This window comes from Loxodonta africana, chromosome 24 (assembly GCF_030014295.1).
Source record: "Loxodonta africana isolate mLoxAfr1 chromosome 24, mLoxAfr1.hap2, whole genome shotgun sequence".
Classification (NCBI taxonomy): Eukaryota; Metazoa; Chordata; class Mammalia; order Proboscidea; family Elephantidae; genus Loxodonta; species Loxodonta africana.
This window is the reverse complement of record NC_087365.1, coordinates 43,262,712-43,284,367: the sequence shown is the minus strand read 5'-3', so window position 1 is coordinate 43,284,367 and position 21,656 is coordinate 43,262,712. Positions and strand designations below refer to the sequence as shown.

Sequence of the window (21,656 nt, the reverse complement as noted above, 5' to 3'; positions counted from 1 at the left end):
AGAAATCGTAACTGTACAGTAGTGTGTTTCAGCATCAGGATAACTGATCAAAATTTATTATCCCACGTTTATACAGCATCTTTTCCCTAAGATATAAAATTACAATTTACCACGACTCATTAAGTTAATAATTACTTACCATATGTTTTTATGGCTGCTCCCAAACCACCCAGAAGAATCACCATGTAGGGTTTGGTCCACGTAAATAAGATGCCTGTGGATCACGTGGATACAGAACATAACTGAGAGTGAGACACAGAGCCAAAATGCTGGGCAGAAAGCGTAGGCCTCAAAGCTCTACCACAGCCAGTACCATCATCTTCTAGCTTGCCTGCATCACACTGTCTAGATCAGTGGTTCTCAACCAGGGGTGGTTTTTCCCCTCAGGGGACATTTGGCAAAGACTAGAAACATTTTGGTCATTAAGACTGAAGGGTCACTACTGGCACCTAGTGGGTAGAGGCCAGGGATGCTGCTAAACATCCTACAATGCACAAGACAGCCCCCACGACATGGAATTATCCAATCCAAACTGTCAACAGTGCTCAAGTTGAAAAACACTGTTCTAGATTAGGGAGCACTTTCATATCTGTTATTTTAATCTGAGCCTCACAGCAACAACATGCGGGAGGCATCTGGCATGGATTGAATGTGTCCTCCCAAAAGACGTACTGAACTCCTGGTACCTATACCTGTGGGTGTGATCCTGTTTGGAAGGAGGGGTTTGTCTTTTGTTATGTCAATAAGATCATACCAGAGTGGGGTGGGTCCTAAACCTAATCACTTCTGAGTTATAAAAAGAGCAGGACAGACACAGAGACAGACACAGGGGGATGACACTACTGTAGAGGAAGACACACACACACAGCAGATACATCTACAAGCCCACGGATGTCAACCACTGCCGGCAGCTATGAGAAGCTGAAATAGACAAAGAAGGACCCCTCTCTAAAGCCACGCCCTGAAGTCAGACTCACAGCCTCTTTAGCTATGAGAAAATACATTTCTGTTCTTTAAAGCCACCCACTTTTGATGACTTTTGTTACGGCAGCACTAGGTAACTAAGACAGCATTATTGTCCCCTTGTGCATATGAGAAAACTGAGACCTAGACAGGTTAAGTAATAGGTGCGAGGTGACTAACCCAAGCCAGTCAGTGCAGCAGCTGGAAATGTGAACCAGTTTTGTCTCCCTCCAAAACCCATATTCTCGCCCACAAATTCAAGAAGGAAACAAAAGATGCTAAGGAAAGAGCAGTTCCCTCCTGATTCAGCATCTCGAACAGTCTAGCAGAGACCTCTACCATTGTACCACCAGAGCTCCCTTCAAACCAGAAGCCCAGAAAAATCAGATCCAGAGATGGAGGATGGCAAACACCCAATATTAGGAAAGCCAAGCCTTTTCCCTCAAAAGAACTGGACAGGGCAGCTGTGGGAGCATTTTCCAGTCCTCCCTCTGGCAGCTGGTGCTGAAAAGCAGGTTCCTTTTGCGTTGTAACTTTCAGTTGTGTTGCTCTTTGTGAATGGAAATGAAAGCCGCATTTACTGCTGGTGTCAAGTGCTGTATTTGTGTAACCTCCAGCCCTTAAGGCAACCCCGTGAAGAAGGAGTCCAAATGTCCATTTTGCAGATGAAGAGACTGAGGCACAGAGGGGTTAAATAACTTCCCCGTGCTGATGATGGTGAAGGTAGCATTCAAACCCACATCTGCTGGTTTCCAGAATCCACACTGCCTCCAAATTCTAAAACCAGCTCTAGGAAACAGGCAAGCAAAATACACCATCCTACAGAACGACACAGGGCTGGTAGCTGCACTGCAAGGGGATTGTTAGAAGGAGGAGGGGAGGGGCTTATTGCATGTGCCCAGCCTCAGAGCTGCTTTTCCCTGCTTGCTGGTTGCTCTACATGCTGGACGATGTCCTCTGGGCCACGCGGAGAAGATCCTCTGGAAGTATCAGGCCAGCCACAAGGCTCCAGACCCCCGCCCTGCCCTAGATACAATGTGCTCACCACAAAGTCTCCAGATTATAAGAGCCCAGCAGATGCCAAGTTCCTCATGCCATAAGGGGACAACCAGCCAGGTCCAACTTCATTCATTCATTCAGCTAATATTTGTTGTGCACATACTATGCACCAGGCCATCTCTGGGTATACAAAAGTAAGAGGCGGGCCCAGCTCCTCCAAAAGCATTGTCCTCATCCCTCCCAAGTGCACCACATTCTACAGTTATAAAGGCCATTTCCAGCCTCTATTTCACTGTTTCCACACCATAGCTCCCATCCCACTAGGCTGATGGTCACGGATTTGCTTTCCCATTGCACAGGGGAGAGCAGGGACCCCGACAGGGGCACTGACATGCTCGCAGTCACCCAGCAGACTGGGGACAGCAGTGCCAGGCCTGAGTTGGCACTCCTGACATGTGCAAGGTACAAAAGTGTGTTTCTGGAGACCCAGAACAAGGATCCCAGCAGAGGTGAATTAACCCGTAAGCAAGGTACACACAGGCTTAATTGTGTTTACTTACTAATCTGTAGTGCACAATTTCACCCCATTTAAATGAAATTGTGTACTACAGATTGGTAAGTAAGCACTAATAAGCCCATGTATACCTTGCTTATGGGGTAATCGCTCCATGACCCCCAGGGACATGCAAAGGGAGATCCATTTAGATGGACAGTAAAGAAGAGCTTCCTAACAGAGAAGCGGGTGGCCCTTCAGAGTTCCATGAGACCAGCCACCTCAGCTCAAAGCTATCACGCCCAGGGCTCCCTCCATCCACAGCCACCTGTACCCCTGCAGAAAGAAGCGTGGGGATCTCACCCTCAAGTATCTCAAGTCCAGGTGAGGCAAGAACCCACGTGATGAACACTGGTCAAAAAGAGGCTCCAATCATTCATTCACCAAGCTGGTCTAAATCCCCATCCAGGTCTGGGACGCTGTGCACTGAGCTGCGTAAGGGAAGCACAGAATCACTGACACACCCACAGCACACATTCTCCAGGAAACTATGGGTCAGGCTCTCTGCCAGGCCCTAGCCGTGGTTCCTGTCTGCCGGAGTCCACAAAAACCTGTGCACAAACCACCAAACCGCTGCTACTCCAAGTGTGGCCCCTGCATCAGCAGCAAGCAGCATCACCTGGGAGCTTGTTACACATGCAGATTCTCAGGGCCCCACCCAGGCCTGCTGAATCAGAATTTCTGGGGGCGAGACCTAGCAATCTGTTTTAAAAATGTGGGCCAAAATTTGAAAAACACTGGTCTAGACCACAAGTTCTTCCCCAACCTCCCTATTTAAAATTGCCAACAACCCCCAGGCTTTGGTACCCCGTAACCCTTTCCCCTGTTTCATTTTTCTACATATTTGTATTACCATCGTTCATAATACCATATATGTCACCTGTATATTTACGACTTCCCCCATTAATACGTAAACTCCAGAAGACAGCAATTATTTACTTTCCATCTAAAATGCTCAGCAATTTGAGTCCCTGCACCATCAGCTGCCGAGTACAGTGCCTGGTACAGAGAAGTGCTCTATAAATATTTACTGATAGAATGATGGATGGCGGACCATGCCACATTCCATGCAGTACCAGTGCCTGGGGGAGCCTAGAAGAAAGGAGAAGGTTGCTGGCCATGGAGCATGGAGAAGGTGGTACCCAGGTTGGCCTTGAAGGATGCTTGGACCAGGGATGAAGGATGCTTGAAATAGAGATGCTAAGCCTCTTACCGGAAAAGATCCCAGATGGCTGATATTGTTTTGTAATTAGTAGCTGGTGTGTGCCAAAAACTTTTCTAGTTTTTAGCCTACATCACCTACATCACCCCACTTAACCCTCCCAAACCTCAGAGGTAGGCAGTGTTGTCCTCAAGAGGATACCAAAGCTCAGAGATATTAAATAATTTGCCCAACCCACAAAAAAGACTTACATAAGCATATTCACAGCAGCTTTATTTGGAATGGGCTCACGCTGAGGTCTGAATTGTGTCCCCCCAAAATATGTGTTATAAATCCTAACCCTGTACCTGTGGTTATAATCCCATTTGGGGATGGGCTTCTTTGTTATGTTAATGAGGCAGCATTAGTACAGGGTGTGTTTGAAATCTATCTCTTTTGAGATATTAACTGAGCAGAGAAGCAAGCAGAGATCGGGAAGACAGAGGCCACACCACCTGAAGATCACCAAGGAACCAAGGAACAAGGACCTGCCCTAGAGTGGACAGAGACAGAAAGCCATGCCCTAGAGCTGACATCTTAAATCTGAACTTCTAGCCCCCTAAACCGTGAGAAAATAAATTTCTGTATGTAAATCCATCCATGTGTGGTATTTCTGTTACAGCAGCATTAGATAACTAAGGAACACCCCACCTGGAAACAAACTCAAATGTCCACAGACAGGTGAATGAATAAACCAATTTTGTTATATTCATACAATGTCATATTACTTAGCAATAAAAACAAATGACAGATACATGCAACAACATGGATGAATCTTAAAGACAATATGTTAAGCAAAAAGAAGCCACAATATATATGCTGCATAGGAGGGTTTAGAACTTAAATAAAGCATTGGTGATAGAAATCAGATAAGTGGTTGCCTTGGGGGATGGGGAAGGGAGTACTGACTGGGGAGGGACAGGAGGGAACTTTCTGGGCTGATGGAAATGTTCTCTAGCTGGACTGGAATTGTGGTTACACGGTGTTTATATTGGCCAAACTCATGGAACTACGTGTTTAAAATCTGCATTTTGTTGTATGTAAATCATACCTCAATTAAGAAAAAAAAAAAAAAAAGAAGAAGACAGAGCTAAATATCATTTGCCCTAGGTCACAAAGCCACAAATGGGGATTTGAACTCAGGTTTGCCCAGTTCCAATGGCCAGTTTATACCAGTCTGCAGTGAATCCCCAGAGAGGGTTGTATCAGGAGCCCCCAGCAACGCCCCAGCCTGGTAAAGGACCTTGCCAAAATCTAGAAGAAGACAATCTAAAGTTGCCCTAGAAACAATACCACAGCCCCCTGACTCCCAAACCACGACGGAGACTTGCCGGGAGGTCAGAAGAGTATCGAGCTGAGAATCAAGAAGCCTGGGTTCAGGCTCCAGCTCTGCTCTGCACTTGCTATGTAACCTCTGAGTACATCACTCTGTGACTCAGTTTCCCCTTCTCTGAAGCAAGGAAGATGGAGGGAATCTTGGGGGCCACAGGGCCACAAACCCCTATACTCACTAAGCACCATTATTACATTAAATAAATAATGCGCCTGCCTCATATCTAGTAAGCTATTTTTCAAATGCAAACATTATTATGATTAATAAAACATCTATTTCAAAGCAAAAATAAAACCACAGCAGCTTTTTGTCATTGTGTATCTTCTCAAACAAAAGATACCCAAAGAACAACCCCTGTCCATGACTTTGGTTTAAAGAGGCTGGGAATCTGTACAGTGGATTGCTAAGGGGTCAGTCACCAAGGGGACGGTCGCTAAGGGGACAGTCGCCAAGAGCCCTTCCAAGTCAACTGCCCTGTGGTCATCTGGCATCCCTAGGGCAAATGTTTGCCCATTTGTTTCTCAGGCCTGGGACCCTGTAGGGACAAGGCTCCTCTCTGGACTCCAAGGACTGAACCCCCAATGTGTGGGCTGTGTCCTGGTTCTGCAGCCCAGAGTGCAGGCCCCAAGTGTTGTCACAGCTGCACCTGGACCTCAGTTTCTCTTCCAGCTCTGACAGTGATGAGTTCTAAGGCTGGAGCCTGGACACCTCCCTCCCTGCCCCCATCAGCTTCCGGGGCCTGAGAAGAGGACCCCCTGCTCACCATAGTGCCCCACCACCACCACCACTGACTGCCAGGCCCATTCAGAGTCTGCTTCCAACAGACATCTGCCCCTGGCCCCCCCACACCCCCCCAACCCGGCTCAACTGAGCCAAGTGACCTCCCCCACCTCACCCTGCCACAGCCTGGATTGAGAAGCAGGTCTCACAACCAAGGGCAAGGTCAGACCTTCTTCCTTTCACCAATCCAGGTGGCTCTCAGTTGGAGCACCCCCCCCCACCTTGGGCACAACCCCCCACTGTGGGCCAGGGGCACTAGGTATCAGGCAGAAACCAGAGTCACCAGCTGCTCACTCTGCTCCGTTCCCTCTCCACCCGTTTTCACACTGGTTCTCGGTGCTGAGTCAGAGGTTCAGGGAGCATCAGAGTAAAGCAGAGGCCTTTGCTGGGTCCCCCACCCAGAGGCCCCGATTTGGAAGGGCCCACTCTGGCCGGGTTTACAGAAACACCACCCCCAAAGACAGCACTCCTGGTGAAACCCCCACCTACCCAGAGTTTGGAGCACAATTCCCCACTCCCCACCCATGCCCCCATACCAGGGGCTGGAGCCTTGCCAACTTCATATTTAAAGAAAATAACACAGCCAAGGCAGAAGGCAGATCGGCTGTCCCCACATGCAACCTCCCTCTCCTTCCCACTTTTAATCCATTTTCCCTCCTTCAGACTGGAAGCAGCCGAGAACTGGCCTTCTCTTGGGGACACCATGCCCCCTTTTCGCTTCTAACTTTCGCCCGTCACGGGACATAGGATAACCACCCCCACCCTCCGCGAGACCACAGTGCCGCCCATTCCTGCCCCTACACCACCCCACGCCCGCGTGGCCCGGGACCCCCGTTCTGGCGACCTGCGAAGGAGGCTTTGCCCAGCGACCCCAGCAGCCTCTTCCCCTAGGCCTGGGGACGCACTCGGCGAGACTTGGCCCTACGCGGGGACGACCCCTCCCGCAGAACCCCCACAGCAAGGGGTTCTGCGAAAAACTCATAGGGGGTGGGGAGGAGACCCCGGGAGAGCCGCTTGATCCAGCCACCCGACGCGCACTCACCACGCAGCGCCACGGAGCCCGCGCGTCTGCGCCGGGGCCGCGGGAAACCCACGCGCGCCGTTCAATCCGGGCTCCGAGTGACGAAAAGCCGCGCTCGGCCCTGACCAGCCCCGGACCGACGCACCGACCCGCGGACGTACAGATGGGCTGGCTTCGTAACTAAGTTTGAAAGTTAGCTCCCGGGCGACGGAAGGGGAACTGGACCGGGCAGCAGCACTTAGCCATCACCGGCTGAGCAGGGCTGGGGGCGCCGGCGGACGCTCTGCCCCGGGTTCTGGCACCGAGCTCCATCGCGGGAGGAGGCGCCCGGAGCTGCACCAACCTGGCTGGGAACACGGGGGCACCTAGCTCGGAAAGTGGGGGGAGGGGCATCCGTCACTGCAGCCCCAGCCGGGAGTGCAGCCCCGCTCCCCGTTCCCCGGAGGGCGCAGGCCGCCATTGGCCGTCGCCAACTCGGAATCCGAGGCCCCGCGGGGCAATGACGGCCAATTAGTAAACGGCCCCAATTAGTGCGCAACGGCAGCGCCGAGAAGTTAAAACCCTGGCCCGAGAGTGGACGGCCGAGGTGGAGGCGGGGGGGAGGTGAGGGACGGCGCGGGGTCCCTGGATATGACCGTGTGTCCGTGTGTAAGTGCGAAGCCGTCAGGGCGACTTATGTGTCTGAGATCCACCGTCCAGGGTGGCTGTGTGTGCCTGTGCGCTTGTGTGGGTCACTATGAGTGCGTGTGTGACTGTCGGAAAGACTTCTTTGTGTGACCGTCCCCAGTTGTGACTCGGTGTTACAGAGGATGGGGGCATGCTACGGTGTGTCACCAGTGTGTGTGAATGGGTGGCTTGAATGTAGCAGTGTGACAGTGCGTGTGGGCGAGTGACTGTGTCATTGTGTATAAATGACTGTCAGAGTGACTTGTGTGGGACCGTAAGACATGTAAGTAGGTCTCTGCGTGTGACAGGGGGTCACTGTATGTCGGTTTCTGTATGGATGTGCGGCTGTCGGGGGGACGTGGGTGAGTGTGAGTGTCACCGTGTTATCATGTGGGTGGCTGTCGGGTGACTTCTGCCTGTGACCCGAACTCAGGGCGTGAATGTAACCACGAGGGTGGCTGTGTGAGTGGCATGTGCCCGTCGGCGGGGCTGATGTGTGCGTGTCCTGCGTGCTCACACCGCAGACTTCTGCCCCCGTGTGTCCCGGGCCGCCAGGTGACTCCTGCCCTGCGCTCCAGCCCGGGACGCTCCAGCCCCGCCCAAGGTCCGAAGGCGCGGGCAGGTCCGCCCGCTCGCCCCCGCCCCGGCCCCCGCCTACCTTGCCGCAGTGGTAATAGTCCAGGTGCGCCAAGGCGGCTGGCTCGGGCCCTGGCCGTGCGCCCACCGCGGGCGCCGAGGGGTACAGGCGGACGTCCATGGCGGGCGCGGCGCGGCGCGGCGGCGGCTCCCGCGGGCAGTGCCTGGGCGGGCGGCGGTGGGAGCCAGTGTGCGCGGGAGTGCAGGCGCGGGGGGCGGGCCGGGGGCGGGGCCGGGAGGTGCGCCCCGCCCCCGCCCCGCCCGCGCGCTATTGTTCCGGCCTCTGGCGCCGCAGAGGGCTGGGGGCCCGGGCCTGGGCGGGGAGGTCTGTTTTCCGGGCTGGGTCGCCGCCGAGTCCTCCCGCTGGCCCTCAGCCCCTGGGGGTCCGCTGGGGCTGCACGCCTGTCCTTGTCCTGCCTTTCACCACCAATGGTGAGGGGAAGGAGAAGCCTGTAGAACAGCCCTCCCCAGAAGTGAGACACTCTCCACCCTAAATAGTTGGGGCGACCTGAGCCACAAACGACGTGGAGGTGGTGGTGGGGGTGACAGGAACATTTGCGGAAGTGTGTACCGCCTTACGGGGGAGCGGGGGCAAGGGAGGGGACGTGGCCCAGCGCCTGAGGCTGATTTTAGGATGCCCTCCCTCTGTATCCCGTTGATACCAGTCATCGCGGGAGGGGCCCCGAGGAGTTTGAGCGTTCATGTTCCATATGGGGGAAACTGAAGCAAGGACTTACGGCATCAGTTAATAGAGGTCCAGGTGGGTGGGCTCCACTGCCCCAAAAGATCCAGGTCTGAAACCTTAGGCAGAAGGCAAAAGAATCTCCCTTATCCTTAGTGATAGGGAGGGAAGGGGCCATAGGAAAGGCCTGGAGCCAGAAGCTCCCAAGACGGGGTCCCAGACTGCACCACCCCCACCCCTTCAGGGTCTCGGACTACGTAGGTCTTCCGGACCTCCGGAGGAAGGAGGTCGGATGGCTGCCCCAGCAGGATAAGGAGGTGATGTTAAACAGGCTCTTTCCTTCAGATAAAAACGACCCCTAGCCCCTCACACCACTGCAGTCACCTAGCCTGTTCCTCCTCCTCTTTAATCCACTAATTGTCTACGCTAGCAGTCTACCTCCCTCACCCCCCATGGACTGCTCCACCCACTTCCCTGGCTTCTAGCTCCCTCACATCCCTGATGCCTGCCTGAAGAGGGCCAGAAGGAGACAGAGGTAGTCAGAATGAGGATTCTTGGGCAGCTGCATGGCGTGGAATGTTATCTGGAGAAAAGGGGATGAGCCTCTTTCCCACTCAGGAGTTAGCTTGGACCTTAGCTTCTAACTGCTGCTTGGATTTTGCTGGTCCTGGCCTAAAGTTAGGACCACTATTTGTGGCCACAAAGATCCACTAACACAAGATACGTGTAGAAAGCAGTTTTCACTGAAGGCTTGAGGGCCACGGGGACATTACAGCTCAGGCAGGAAGGAACTTCTACATAAATTTCAGCAGTCATTGTTTCTAGAAATCCATTAGCACATCTCATCAGACGGAATTTCCCATTGGCCCCTCTCCCTTTTTTCCATCTTTATATCCAACAGACCCAGCATTATTAATTGAAAAGACCTTCTTTACCCATTTCACTGAAGTTTCTGAACTCTTTATTCTGTCCCATCAGTCTATTTTTCTCTCCTTGTGCCGTTATCACACTGTCTTAATTACATAGCTTTATAATAACTCTTAATATGCCATAGAATGTCTACCCACTTTGTTCTTCAAGACTGCCTTGGTGATTCTTAACCTTTGCATTTTTCATAGAAATTTTAGCTTCTCTTTTTCCACACACACAAAAATCCTGCTGGATTATGTTGAATCTTTAGGTCAATTTGGGTAAAACTGACATATTTTCAATATTGAGTATTCCTATCCATGAACATGGTATGTCATTCATTTATTTAGGTGTCTTTGGATTTTTCTTAAGTTCCCTCAGTAATTTTTAGAGTTTTCTATGTAGAGATCTTGCGTATACTGTATTAGATTTAGTCCTGGGCATTTTATGTTTTTGAGGCTATTATAAATGGTTTCTTTATATTCTATTTGTTGCCAGTATGTTATTGTTGTTAGTTTCCATCAAGTCGATTTTGGCTCATGGCAAACCCATGTGTATAGTGGGGTGATTTTAAAACATGTCCACAAACTCTTTGATACTGCACCCAAGGGGTGGAGCCTAATAACATTCCCCTTGAAAAGGGCTGGCCTTAGTGAGTGGAGCCCTGGTGGCACAGTGGTTAAGAGCTTAGCTGCTAACCACAAGGTCAGCTGTTGGAATCCACCAGCCACTCCTTGGAAACCCTATGGGGCAGTTCTACTCTGTCCTATAGGGCTGCTATGAGTTGGAATCGACTCAACAGCAGTGAGTTTGGGGTTTAGTGAATGGTTTTTAACAAATAGAATGTGAAAGAAGTGATGCTGCATGACTTCTGAGGCTGAGTCATACAAGGTAATACAGCTTCTGCTTGGCTCCATCTCTTGGGACCTTTGTCTGCAGAGCCCTAAACCACCAACCCACACAGAGGGACCATATGCAGAGATCCTGAGACTAAATGAAGAGGAAATGGCTAGCCAGTACCCAGCTGACCCAGCCCTCTGCTGTTCCAGCTCCTTCCACTGTCTGACGGCAATCACAGGAGAAGCCCTGAAACATCCAGCTGAACTCTTCCGGAATCTGAAATGAACAGAAACCACAAGAGATAATAAACGATTGTTGTTATTTTAAACCATGAAGTTTTGGAATGATTTGTTATTCAACAATATAGGTCTGAAATATATATATGTAAATATATACATAAACCCACTGCCATGGAGTCTATTCCAACTTATAGCGACCCTATGGGGTTTCTAAGGCCGTAAACCTCTATGAAAACAGATTGCCACATCTTTCTCCCCTGGAGCTGGTGGTAGTTTCGAACTGCTAGAGGGTAATTACCTAATATCTGCCAAACCACTGAGAATCATGGTCTAACCAAATTGACACATAACCTTAACCATCACAGACCTGATACGGCAGCCTGGGCTTCCCTTCTCAAAGACTCCACATGTGGCCAAGAAGAAGAGAGGAGGGCTCAAGCCCCATTCTCCTCCTAAGGACAACAACTGAGGCTGGGGTGGGGGAATTAAGTCACCAAGTTCCTACCTAATCAACTGCTAACATGAAAGAGCAAGCCCAAGCTCTGGGGCCTGCATGGCTTCCTGCTGGACTTCACTGCAGGACTTCTCAGTGGAGGGTGCTCAGGCCAGCTTGGTCACACACAGTAGCAGCCCAGGTCAGGGGCACAGAGTGTCCCCTAGTGAATCTTCCAACTCTCAGATCCTGGCGCGATAAATAGCCGTGGAGCCAGAATATACATGCATCCACTTACCCATGAGATTCCAGCGAGAAATGAGTCCCACTACATCTATGACCCCTTTATTTGGGGAAAGTCTTGACTTAAAATCAAAATGACCAATGCTAAAAAAAAATAGCTTCCTCAGAGAAGCTAAATATCCAACTCTGGGAATCTTCAGGTCTGATCATGAATATTCCATCTCTCTCTCCTCATGGGTACTTCCTTTCCCACCTAAAGTGTGATTTTCTTTAGCCAACAAAATGTGAGTGGAAGTGTGTAAGTCACTTCCAGGCAGACACTTGAAGGGGCTGGGCATACTTAACCCTATTCTCTTCCTTTAGCCATGAAAACCCCAAGAAATTCCAACTCATTCTTTAAGACTCAACACAACTCAAGTAATACCTCTTTGGTGAGGACGTCTCCATAATTCCAAATCAGTGCTCCAAGATTCTGTACACAGGACTATCCATGACGACTTCACTGAAGTGTAAAAATGCAATTACCACATTTCTCCAGGGCAGGGACCGTGGCTTGCTCTTCTTGGTGCCGATAGTGACTATGGCAGGGCTAACCCACACAGATGCTCCATGTCCACTTCTAGGGGAGGCAGAGCTCTCAAGAACCCTGTCTATACACACACACACACACACACACACTCATACACACACACACATACACACACATGCCCTCCAGAAGAAGAAGCCCTCCAAATTGTTCTGATTCCGGGGCTCAGTGGGAACAGTCACAATCCAGCTCATATGGGTGAGTGCCAGCCATATCTGTCTCTCTGTTCCTTCCTTCCCAGTAGGCAGAGTACATAAAATCTGACTCTGATTTGGAATGGGGGACATGTGAAGGTAGAGAGGGTGTGGAAAATGGAGGTCCATAGGGTAAAGCTCATCTCTCTTCTTTTGAGTTCTTCCAGAAGCAGATCCAGACTCCTGTGCAAATAGTTTATGGGGGAGTGATCCCAGGACACACAGGTAGGGGACCTGGGAAGTGAGGCAGGAAAAGGAAGACAGCCAATAAAGGGTTTGTTATCAAGCAAGTTGCCACTTTGGGCAACCAGAGCTTAACTCCACTGGAGAATTCTGGAAAACACTGTAGAGCAAGCCCCTCAGAGTTATTCCACTTATGGAGCAAGGGAATTTGAGTCTTTACCCAACAACTCCCATCTGTTTCGCTTGAGAGATCTTCCCAAGGGGTCTTAACTTCCAGGCAATTCAGTCTGGCAGACAGAATGGGGCTCTGGCAACTAGCAGAAGCTCTTGGGCCAAGAGATTCATGTCCAGTGGTGGCTGGAATGGTAAGGTTTGTGGGGATGTGGATGGAGGACTGGTAGTGTCTGCTGCAGTCTCAGGTCTATCTAATAATGAAGCAAAACTCCACTTTCCTTGGGTGCTCCAGCTACCTGTGTATGTGTACACGCATGTGTACATGCATGCACCTCCTTCAGAAACTTGCTTGAGGTGGGTGGCTATTGCCTGGGACAGCAGCTGGACATTCCTGGGTGCCTGGCCTTTGTACCCCCTTACAGCACCCCAACCTGTGGAGTATTTCTGACAACTGGACAAGTCAGCCCATAACTACCACTCAAAAATGTCTGCAGGACAAAAGAACAAATGGACCAATATATGGTCTGTGTGACAGAGAATTTGGCACAAGATGATCCACACAGGCCCCTGCACGCCGCAAGAAGAGCACTGGGTGAGACGTCAAGGACTCTAAGTCAGGAGTCCCTGACAACGTGTTTGACCTTAGCCAAGTCACTGTACCCCTTTGAGCCTCAGTTTCTACTTCTGCAAAGTCAGGTGGCAATGCCTACCCTATTGGCTTGTTGTGAGAAGCAGTAAGAAAATAGCTAGTAAAGCACTTCTAAAACTTTAAAGCCAGGACTTCTTGGAGCTGGAATCCATACCTGAAATCCATGTTCCTAGTACAGCAGGCTACATATGAGGTTAAATTACATCATGTAGATTGTCTTACAATATAAAGAGTCTGTAATGGGTGAACTATCTGGAATATATTCCCTGAGAATTCTCAAGTCTCCTTACCTTTTTCTGGCATACGCACACCTGTATGTTAATATGTGCTAGTTACAAAGAGAGAGAACTAAGAAGAGTTAGGCATAAATGAACCCCACTCAAAAAAAAATAACAAAAAACAAAACAAAAGAAACTACCATGTACATCTATCTAGGGGCAAATAAAAAGGAGAGCTAACACCAGCCAAGGGTCACTGAAGGCTAGATGTGTGCTAGGCACTGTGCTAATACTGTGCATCTATTACCTTGTTTAATCTCAACAACAACCTCATGAGGTAAAGCTACTATTATCCCTATCTTACAAATGAAGAAACTGAGGCACAGAACAATCAAGCAACTTACCTACAGTTAGTAAATGGTGTAGCCAGGATTTGCAACTAGCTAGCTTGTCTCCAAAGCTCACATTTGTAACCACTAGATTTCTCTGTCTCTCTCTGATCTTTCATATAAATGTGAGGTTATGCTAAAAAGAAATCCCCGTTAGTGTTTTGATTGGAATTACACTTAATTTTTTAAATTAACTTGTGGACAATGTAATTTTTTTATAAAAGATATTTCAATCCACAGAGAGATAGAGGAAGGGAGAGGGATGTAGGGAGGGCAAGAGAAAGACAGCACCGTGGTGGTGCAATGGTTAAGCACTCAGCTGCTAATGGAAGGGTCAGTGGTTCAAACCCACCAGTGGCTCAATGGGAGAAAAGACCTGGCAATCTGCTTCCATAAAGATTGCAGTCTAGGAAACTCTGTGGGGCAGTCTACTCTGTCATATAGAGCCACTGAGTCAGAATCGACTCAATGGCACATAACAACGTATATATATATAGTCATTGATATATACATATTTCTGCACTTATTATATATCCCCTTATTTGTGCCTTCTTTTATATTCTTTTAGCAATGTTTGGCAAATTTCTTATAAAGTCTTGCACATATTTTGTTAGTCCTTTTCCTAGATACCTTATCATTTTTGTTGCTGTGGTGAACGAAGACTTCCTGTTACATTTTCGTAGTTATTACTGGTATATAGGAGTACTACTAAGATTTGAATGTTTATCTTATATCCAGAAACCTATTAAACTCTCTTATTTGTTCTGACAGTTTTATCATAGGCTCTCTGGGATTTTCTGAGTAGATGATCATGCTATCTGCAGAGAAAGAGGGAATAAAAAGAAAGACAGAAACAGAGAAAGTGAATCATCTCTTCCTTTCCAATCATCTTACCTCTTCTTTCTTTGTCTTTTCTTATTGCATTGCCCAACCCTTTAATACCACTGTAATAGGGAAGCAATGATATCAGGCATTCTTGTCTTGTTCCTTACTTCTATGAACAAACTTCATATATGCCACTATTAAGCATGATACTTACTGTAAATTTTTGGTAACAGTCTTTATCAATTAATAAAGTTTTCCTTTATCCCTAGTCAGCAAAGAGATTATTTTTTCATTTGGTAATTTACTAGTGCTTTTTCAGCATCTGGAGTATATATTTTAATCTATTATTATGATGTATTATATTTATTATTTTATTTCATATATATTATATTATTAATTATATTGACTATACCATGGACTGTCAAAAGAACGAACAAATCTGTCTTGGAAGAAGTACAACCAGAATGCTCCGTGAAAGCAAAGATGGCGAGACTGCATCTTACATACTTTGGATATGTTGTCAGGAGGGATCAGTCCCTGGAGAAGGACATCATGCTTGGGTCAGCGGAAAAGAGGAAGACCCTCAACGAAGTGGATTGACACAGTGGCTGCAACAATAAGCTCAAGCATAACAATGATTGTAAGGATGGCTCAGGACCGGGCAGTGTTTCGTTCTGTTGTACATAGGGTCGCTATGAGTCGGAATTGACTCGACGGCACCTAACAACAACCTAACAATTATATTAATACATATTATGCATGTTGAACCATCTTTGCATTCCTGGAATAATTGCTGAGACTTCTATTTGGTTGTAATTTGTTTTTTAATACACTGCTGAATTCAATTTGCAATTACTACATTTAGGATTTTTTGCATCTATGTTAATAATAATTGAGAGTGGTCTAAAATTTTGTGCTGTCTTTGCCAAGCTTTGTTTATCGACGTTATACTGGTTTTGCTTAATGAGTTGGGGAAGAATTTTGATAACGTTTTTAATTGTAATTGGACCATTCTGTCATATTTTTCTTCAGTAAACTTTTTTTTTTTAACTTTAGTAAAAAGTACTTTTCTAGAAAATTGATCCTTTCCTCTAACTTTTCAAATGTATTGGCTTAAAGGTGTTTTTAGCACTATCTTATGATTTAAAAAACTCTACTGTATCTATTACCTGTGCTTTTCCCCCCCTCTTTTCTTAATTAATTATGCTTCAGGTTTGTCTACTTCGTTAGCTTTTTGAAAGAACTAGGTTTTTTTCCCTCATAGTCTACTTTTTCCTCCACTTTCCAAATTTTCTAAAGCAAGTAGATTAAAAAAGATTAAACATTTTTAAAAATAAAGATAATATATGTAAATTTATTAATTTAACCCATGTTTGCCAAATACCTGGTACTTAGTAGCTGTTTGGCAAATATTGGTTAAATGAATAAATGAGAAATATTTTTGAGCATGTGTTAGGGGTAGATTCCATTATGATCAAGACATGATTTGGGTTCTCAAAGAGCTCATTGATGAATTGGGGAAATGGAAAAGTAAATAGCCAATTAAAAATATGGTGTGGTAACTATAACAGAGTTGAGCACGAGGTGGAATGGGACCACAGAGGGGGCTCCCTGGGGGAGGTGATGCTGAGCTGGGCATTTTAGGTTGAGTAGAGTTAGGCAGGTGAAAGAGGTGAGTGCCTCTTGGCACTGCCCTTGAATCGATCTTCAGTTGGTTCAGCTCTGAACAGGGGTGGGCTGCCTGCCACTCAGGAATGTGTGATATTATGGTGCCTTCATTTCCACAAGAGAATGTCTGCTCACCTTTTTCCTTTCTAAGGATAAGGATACCCCACTTTGGTTACCCACCCCTCTGGTTCTGTATTCTCCATTACCTGCAGTAGCCTCAGAGATGTACAGGCTAGGCCAAGGAGAATCAAGATAGGGTTGGTTGCTATTTCTTACCCTGAAGAAGACATTTGACAAAGCCTTCATGGTGATGGCTACTTCCCAACTGCTGCTGCCATTCTAAACAGTCCACCCTTAAAGGGAACATCAGGACAAGGACATGAAAATAAAATGCAGGAAGGTGTGCAACTCCTTGGACACCCCTACCACCACCATCACCACCATCACCAATTCTCCTCCTGGGCATGAGCCCTGGGAAATCCTTCTGTAGAAGCCTAAATGTCCTGGTCCAAAGATGTTCAGAGCAGTGTGGTTTTTAATGCCCAAAAATTGGACACAGACAACTGTTGGCTAATTGTCATAGCAGAAGAGTTTCACAGCCCTGGAGTGCTGACAGCAATCACTCAGCCGCGGGCTCCCTCAAGACACAGAGTTTCCTTAAATTGTTTTGGCTATACTTACTGAGCATTTCCTGTACACCAAGGAGCCTTTGTGATGTAGTGGTTAAGAGCTCGGCTGCTAACCAAAGGGTTGGCAATTTGAATCCACAAGGCACTCCTTGGAAATCTATGGGGCAGTTCTACTCTGTCTTATAGGATCACTGCAAGTCAGAATCGACTTGACGGCAATGGATCTGTTTTTGGTTTTTGGTTAAGGAGCCCTTGGAGCCCTGGTGGCATAGTATTGAAAGAGCTCAGCTGCTAACCAAAACATCGGCAGTTTGAACCCTCTAGCTACTCCTTAGAAACCCTCTGGGGCAGTTCTACTCTGTCCTATAGGGTCACTATGAGTCAGAATCGACTCGATGGCAACGGGTTTTGTTTTTAGTAAGGAGCCCTGGTGGTACAATGGTTAAGTGCTCGGCTGCTAACTGGAATGTCGATAGTTTAAACCCACTGGTGGCTCTGTAGAAGAAAAGCCCTGGCAATCTTGTCCCTTAAAAACCATAGCCTAGGAAACCCTGTGAGGTGGTTCTACTCTGTCATAGAGGGTCTCTATGAATCTAAATGGACTCAATGCACACAACAACAACAAAGGCTTGACATGTGTTATCTCCCCTAATCCTCCCCATATCCCTCTGAGGTCATGGCTAATGGCACCACCCCTAGCTTACAAATAAGGAAAAGGGAGCTCAGAGAGGTTAGGTGGCCTGTCCTAGCAAACACTGGAACTAAGATTCAAACTAGTAATGGAATCACGTCCCCAGCACCGGGGGCAGAGAAAACGCTGGCTAAATAAAGAATGAATTGAGTGAGTGGACAGAAGAATGAATTACCAAGAAGATTAGGAAGCAACATGGGAAAACAGTTTTGTTATAAAGGTAAGTGTAAAGCAAGTAACAAGATGTGTGTGTGTGTGTGTGTGTGTGTGTGTGTGTGTGTGTGTGTGTGTGTGTGTGTTGACTGGGAAAGAGCATAAGGAAACTTTTGGGAGTGATCACAACGACCTATATCTTAATAAGGGTTTGAGTTACACAGGCAGATGCATTTGTCAAAACTCAACGAATATACGCTTAAGATTCATATGTTTTGTTGATTGGAAATTTCAAATCAAAAGAAAAACACGTTCTAATTAATGTTACGCATGCTGAAGTATTTTAGGGAAAGTGAAAGAATTCTGCAATTTGAAACATGTCAGATGAGATGGATTGATAGAGAAATGGCTAGAAGAATATATATAGTAAAATGGTAATGGTGAATTCCAGGTGGTGAGTATACTGGTGTTCGCTGTCAAACCCTTTTAACATTGTTTATTAAACTGTCATAATAGAATGTTGAAGGAAAATATTATGGGTGTTACGGCAGCAAATGTGTAAACAGGTTTGTGCCTAACACTTTTGCCCGCCTTCTGCTATTTCCTATGCTTTCCCCTTTAAAAGAATGCACAGCTATTCCTTCCTCCCTCTTTTCCCTTCTTCTCTCCCTTTCTCCCCCTTTTCATCCAGAAAATAGCAACAAAGTGCTAATGCTGGGTTGGCAGCAAATTCCTTCCCAGGTTTCAAGATTCTGTTCCACTCTCCCCTTCTCCATCAAACCCTGCTCAGTCCCTTTCCCCAGGCAGAATCAGTTCCTCCCTTCCGTGGGCAACTGCCTAACACACTGCCATGGAGTCGATTCCGACTCATAGTGACCCTATAGGACAGAGTAGAACTGCCCAATAGAGTTTCCAAGGAGCACCTGGGGGATTCAAACTGCCAACCTCTTGGTTAGCAGCCGTAGCGCTTAACCACTACTGCACCAGGGTTTCCATGGCAACTGCCTAGGCCTCAACTAAAGGCTGCATAGAATTGTACGAAGGAGCCCTGGTGGCGCAAACTATTAAGCTTTCAGCTGCTAACCTAAAGATTGGCAGTTTGAACCCGTTCAGTGGCTCCAAGGGAGAAAGACCTAGTGATCTGCTTCCATAAAGATTACAGCCAAGAAAACCCTATGGGGCAGTTCTACTCTGTCACATAAGTTCACTGTCACTGTGAGTCAGAACCGACTTGAGGGCACCCAGCAATAACAACAACAAGAACAGAGTTGTGCTGTGATTACACCTACCTGTGAACCTCAATATACCCTCAGCCTTGGAGAGCAAGAGCCTGCCTTAACAGTACGTTCCCCATCCAGCTCCTGTTCAGGATCCTTGGGTGAATGCAGGAATAGAAACAAGGAGAATGTGTCCTGTGTCCATGAATACAGATGACTTTTTTTCCCCCCGAACTGTCTTAAATGGTGTCGAATTGCCTTTTGAATGAGCTCACCCAGAGGCCCCAGTGATGTCCTCAGCTAGGCTTGTCACTCTGCTTGTTAACCATGAGAGGAAGAACCAGCAAGCTGACTGTCACGGGTCTGTTTGCTTGGCTATGTATTTATTGCTGCCTTCTTTATCTTTTCTTTTGTCTTCCATATGGTTCCTTCAGAGTAACCAGAGAAGGAAACCAACCACTATACATAAAGAAATGGGAGTTTTTGAATGCCTGATTCCCATCTGAAATGTCACTTGCACGTTAAGTCTGTGTCCCTGAGTTGCTGTGGCAACCTCGGCTGCACTCTTTGCCTGGAGTGACAAAGGGGCCCTTTGTTAGCAGGGAGGCCAGGTCTGGGTGCAGGAACATCCTATTCAGCCTGTCCTAACAAAGGAGCACACGTCCCCCTCTCTGCACGGGGCGGCGCTGGCCCAGTGATGGCTGTGCTGCTGACTGTCTTACATGGGGAGGCCACGGAAAGAAACCCTCGATTATAGGCATCTTTGAGCCAAAGTTTTTTTCTGTTTTTTTTTTTTCCCCCCTCCCTGTACTGCTTGCTGGACAAAAAAACCCTGCGAAGGGCCCCAATCATACTCTCCCACGGAAAACCACCACTTGTAAAGCCCCCCCGGAAGAGGGATGAGGCTCCCAATCTTAATTGAATCTCCTAAACTTGGTTCTTAAAATGGCAACTCTAGCAGCAGTGGGTGAGATGATGGGTGCTTCAAGTTTTAGCAAGCAGCTGGGCCCGGCCATTGTTGCTGAAAGGGGCCCTGGCTGGCCTCTGGCTCTGTAATAGCTGCTGTGCCCAAGAGCGAGGGGCTCATGCAGCCTCCGTGTACTAGGATCAAATCTGGAGGCTCTAGTTTCATTTGGCTTTGGGCTTTCTTACCCACTCAAAGTGGAAGCCCAGCGGGGTCAGTGCCTGGCCCAAGCCCTCTGAGCTAGTCACGTCACTCCACACTGGAGCCCAGCATCCCGACCTCCAGGCGTAGGCTCTTCAAGGTCACAGATGTGTGGGGAACGACCCCCAGGCCCAGGCTGCAGCCCACACATGGCTCTCAGAACCACAGGGTCCCACCCCCAGCATCTGACAGACAAGTGATAAGAAACTTAGGGCCGCTTATTATAAGTGTGTTTTCATTGTCTATAGAAACATGCATACGGTTTCCCCCTTCTATTTGTTGATCGAGTGAATTAGCATGCATGATTCCCAAATGCTCAGTCATGCCTTTATTTGACAGGTATTTGTTAGGCCCTTAAAAAATAAAAAATATCAAACCCACTGCCGTCGAGTCGATTCCAACTCATAGCAACCCCATAGGACAGAGTAGAACTGCCCCATAGAGTTTCCAAGGAGTGCCTGGCAGATTCGAACTGCCAGCCTCTTGGTTAGCAGCTATAGTACCACTATGTCACCAGGGCTCTTAGCTCCTTCTAATTTCCTCTATCACTGCTCCCACCAGAATCATCATTTCACATTTCTCTCTCAGATTGGTTGATATATGTAAAAGCCAAGACCAGGAGCTCCAACACAGCTGGACCTGTGTCTGTCTTGTTTGCTGTGCATCCAGGGCCAGCACAGTGCCTGATACATAGTATGTGCTTAGAAAATGTTTGTGGAATGGGGGAATCATGAATGAATGAATCCATTGGTATTGACTCATTGCATTCTAGCTACTGGTAAAGAACACAGGGTGTGGCAGAGAGGCACCTGCATGCAATTGGAGAGGCAGGGCCAGAGGGAGGGTCCCATGAACCAGGGTGAGGATCTCGAAGCTGAGGTAACAATGCACAGTTGTGTAGGTTGTGCACTGCGCAAAGAAGATGAATGACGTCTAGCCTGTGTTTTGCTGATCATGCCCTATGGCCATGGCTGCATCCTTCCACTTAAAAAGAAGGAGCAAGATCATCTTGCAAAGGTGTCAGTAACTCTGGTATCTATTCCAAGGGATGGGCAGCAGTATCCTTAGTACAGAGTTCAGGCAGTGGATGGTGGGGAGGCCAAGTCCAAAGGGAGGAAAGGCAAGAATCAGGAAAAATGAATAGCCCTTGAGGACCTTAGGGGATGCTTGGGCCACCAGGATGTCTAAGCATTCACACCTCAGTCCAGCAGGTTATCCAGCCTTCTGCACCAGTGGGTGAAGGCATTTGTAAAGAAGCAGTGTAAACCCTCAGCCTTCAAGTGTATGCTGCATTAAGAAAGAAGGCAAGGCAGGAGGGGGCAGATTAGGAAAAAGGCAAGAGGTTCTGGTTTTGGAGGTTTCCAGGGGATAGTGCTGGAGGATAAAACAGTGAGTCCTGAAAGTTGGGTGTCTTGAG

The 21,656-nt window shown here is 47.8% G+C and overlaps 1 protein-coding gene across 2 annotated transcripts in view; it reads right to left on the bottom strand.

The window, feature by feature from the left end:
• TOX2 (TOX high mobility group box family member 2) overlaps positions 1-8,273 on the bottom strand; it is a 156,017-nt gene extending 147,744 nt beyond the window's left edge. For both annotated transcript variants that reach the window (XM_023550263.2, XM_023550264.2), the window contains exon 1: positions 8,175-8,273. In XM_023550263.2, the coding sequence (XP_023406031.2) occupies positions 8,175-8,273 (99 nt within the window). The remainder of the gene's footprint in view (positions 1-8,174) is intronic.
• Between the last annotated feature and the right edge of the window lie 13,383 nt (positions 8,274-21,656).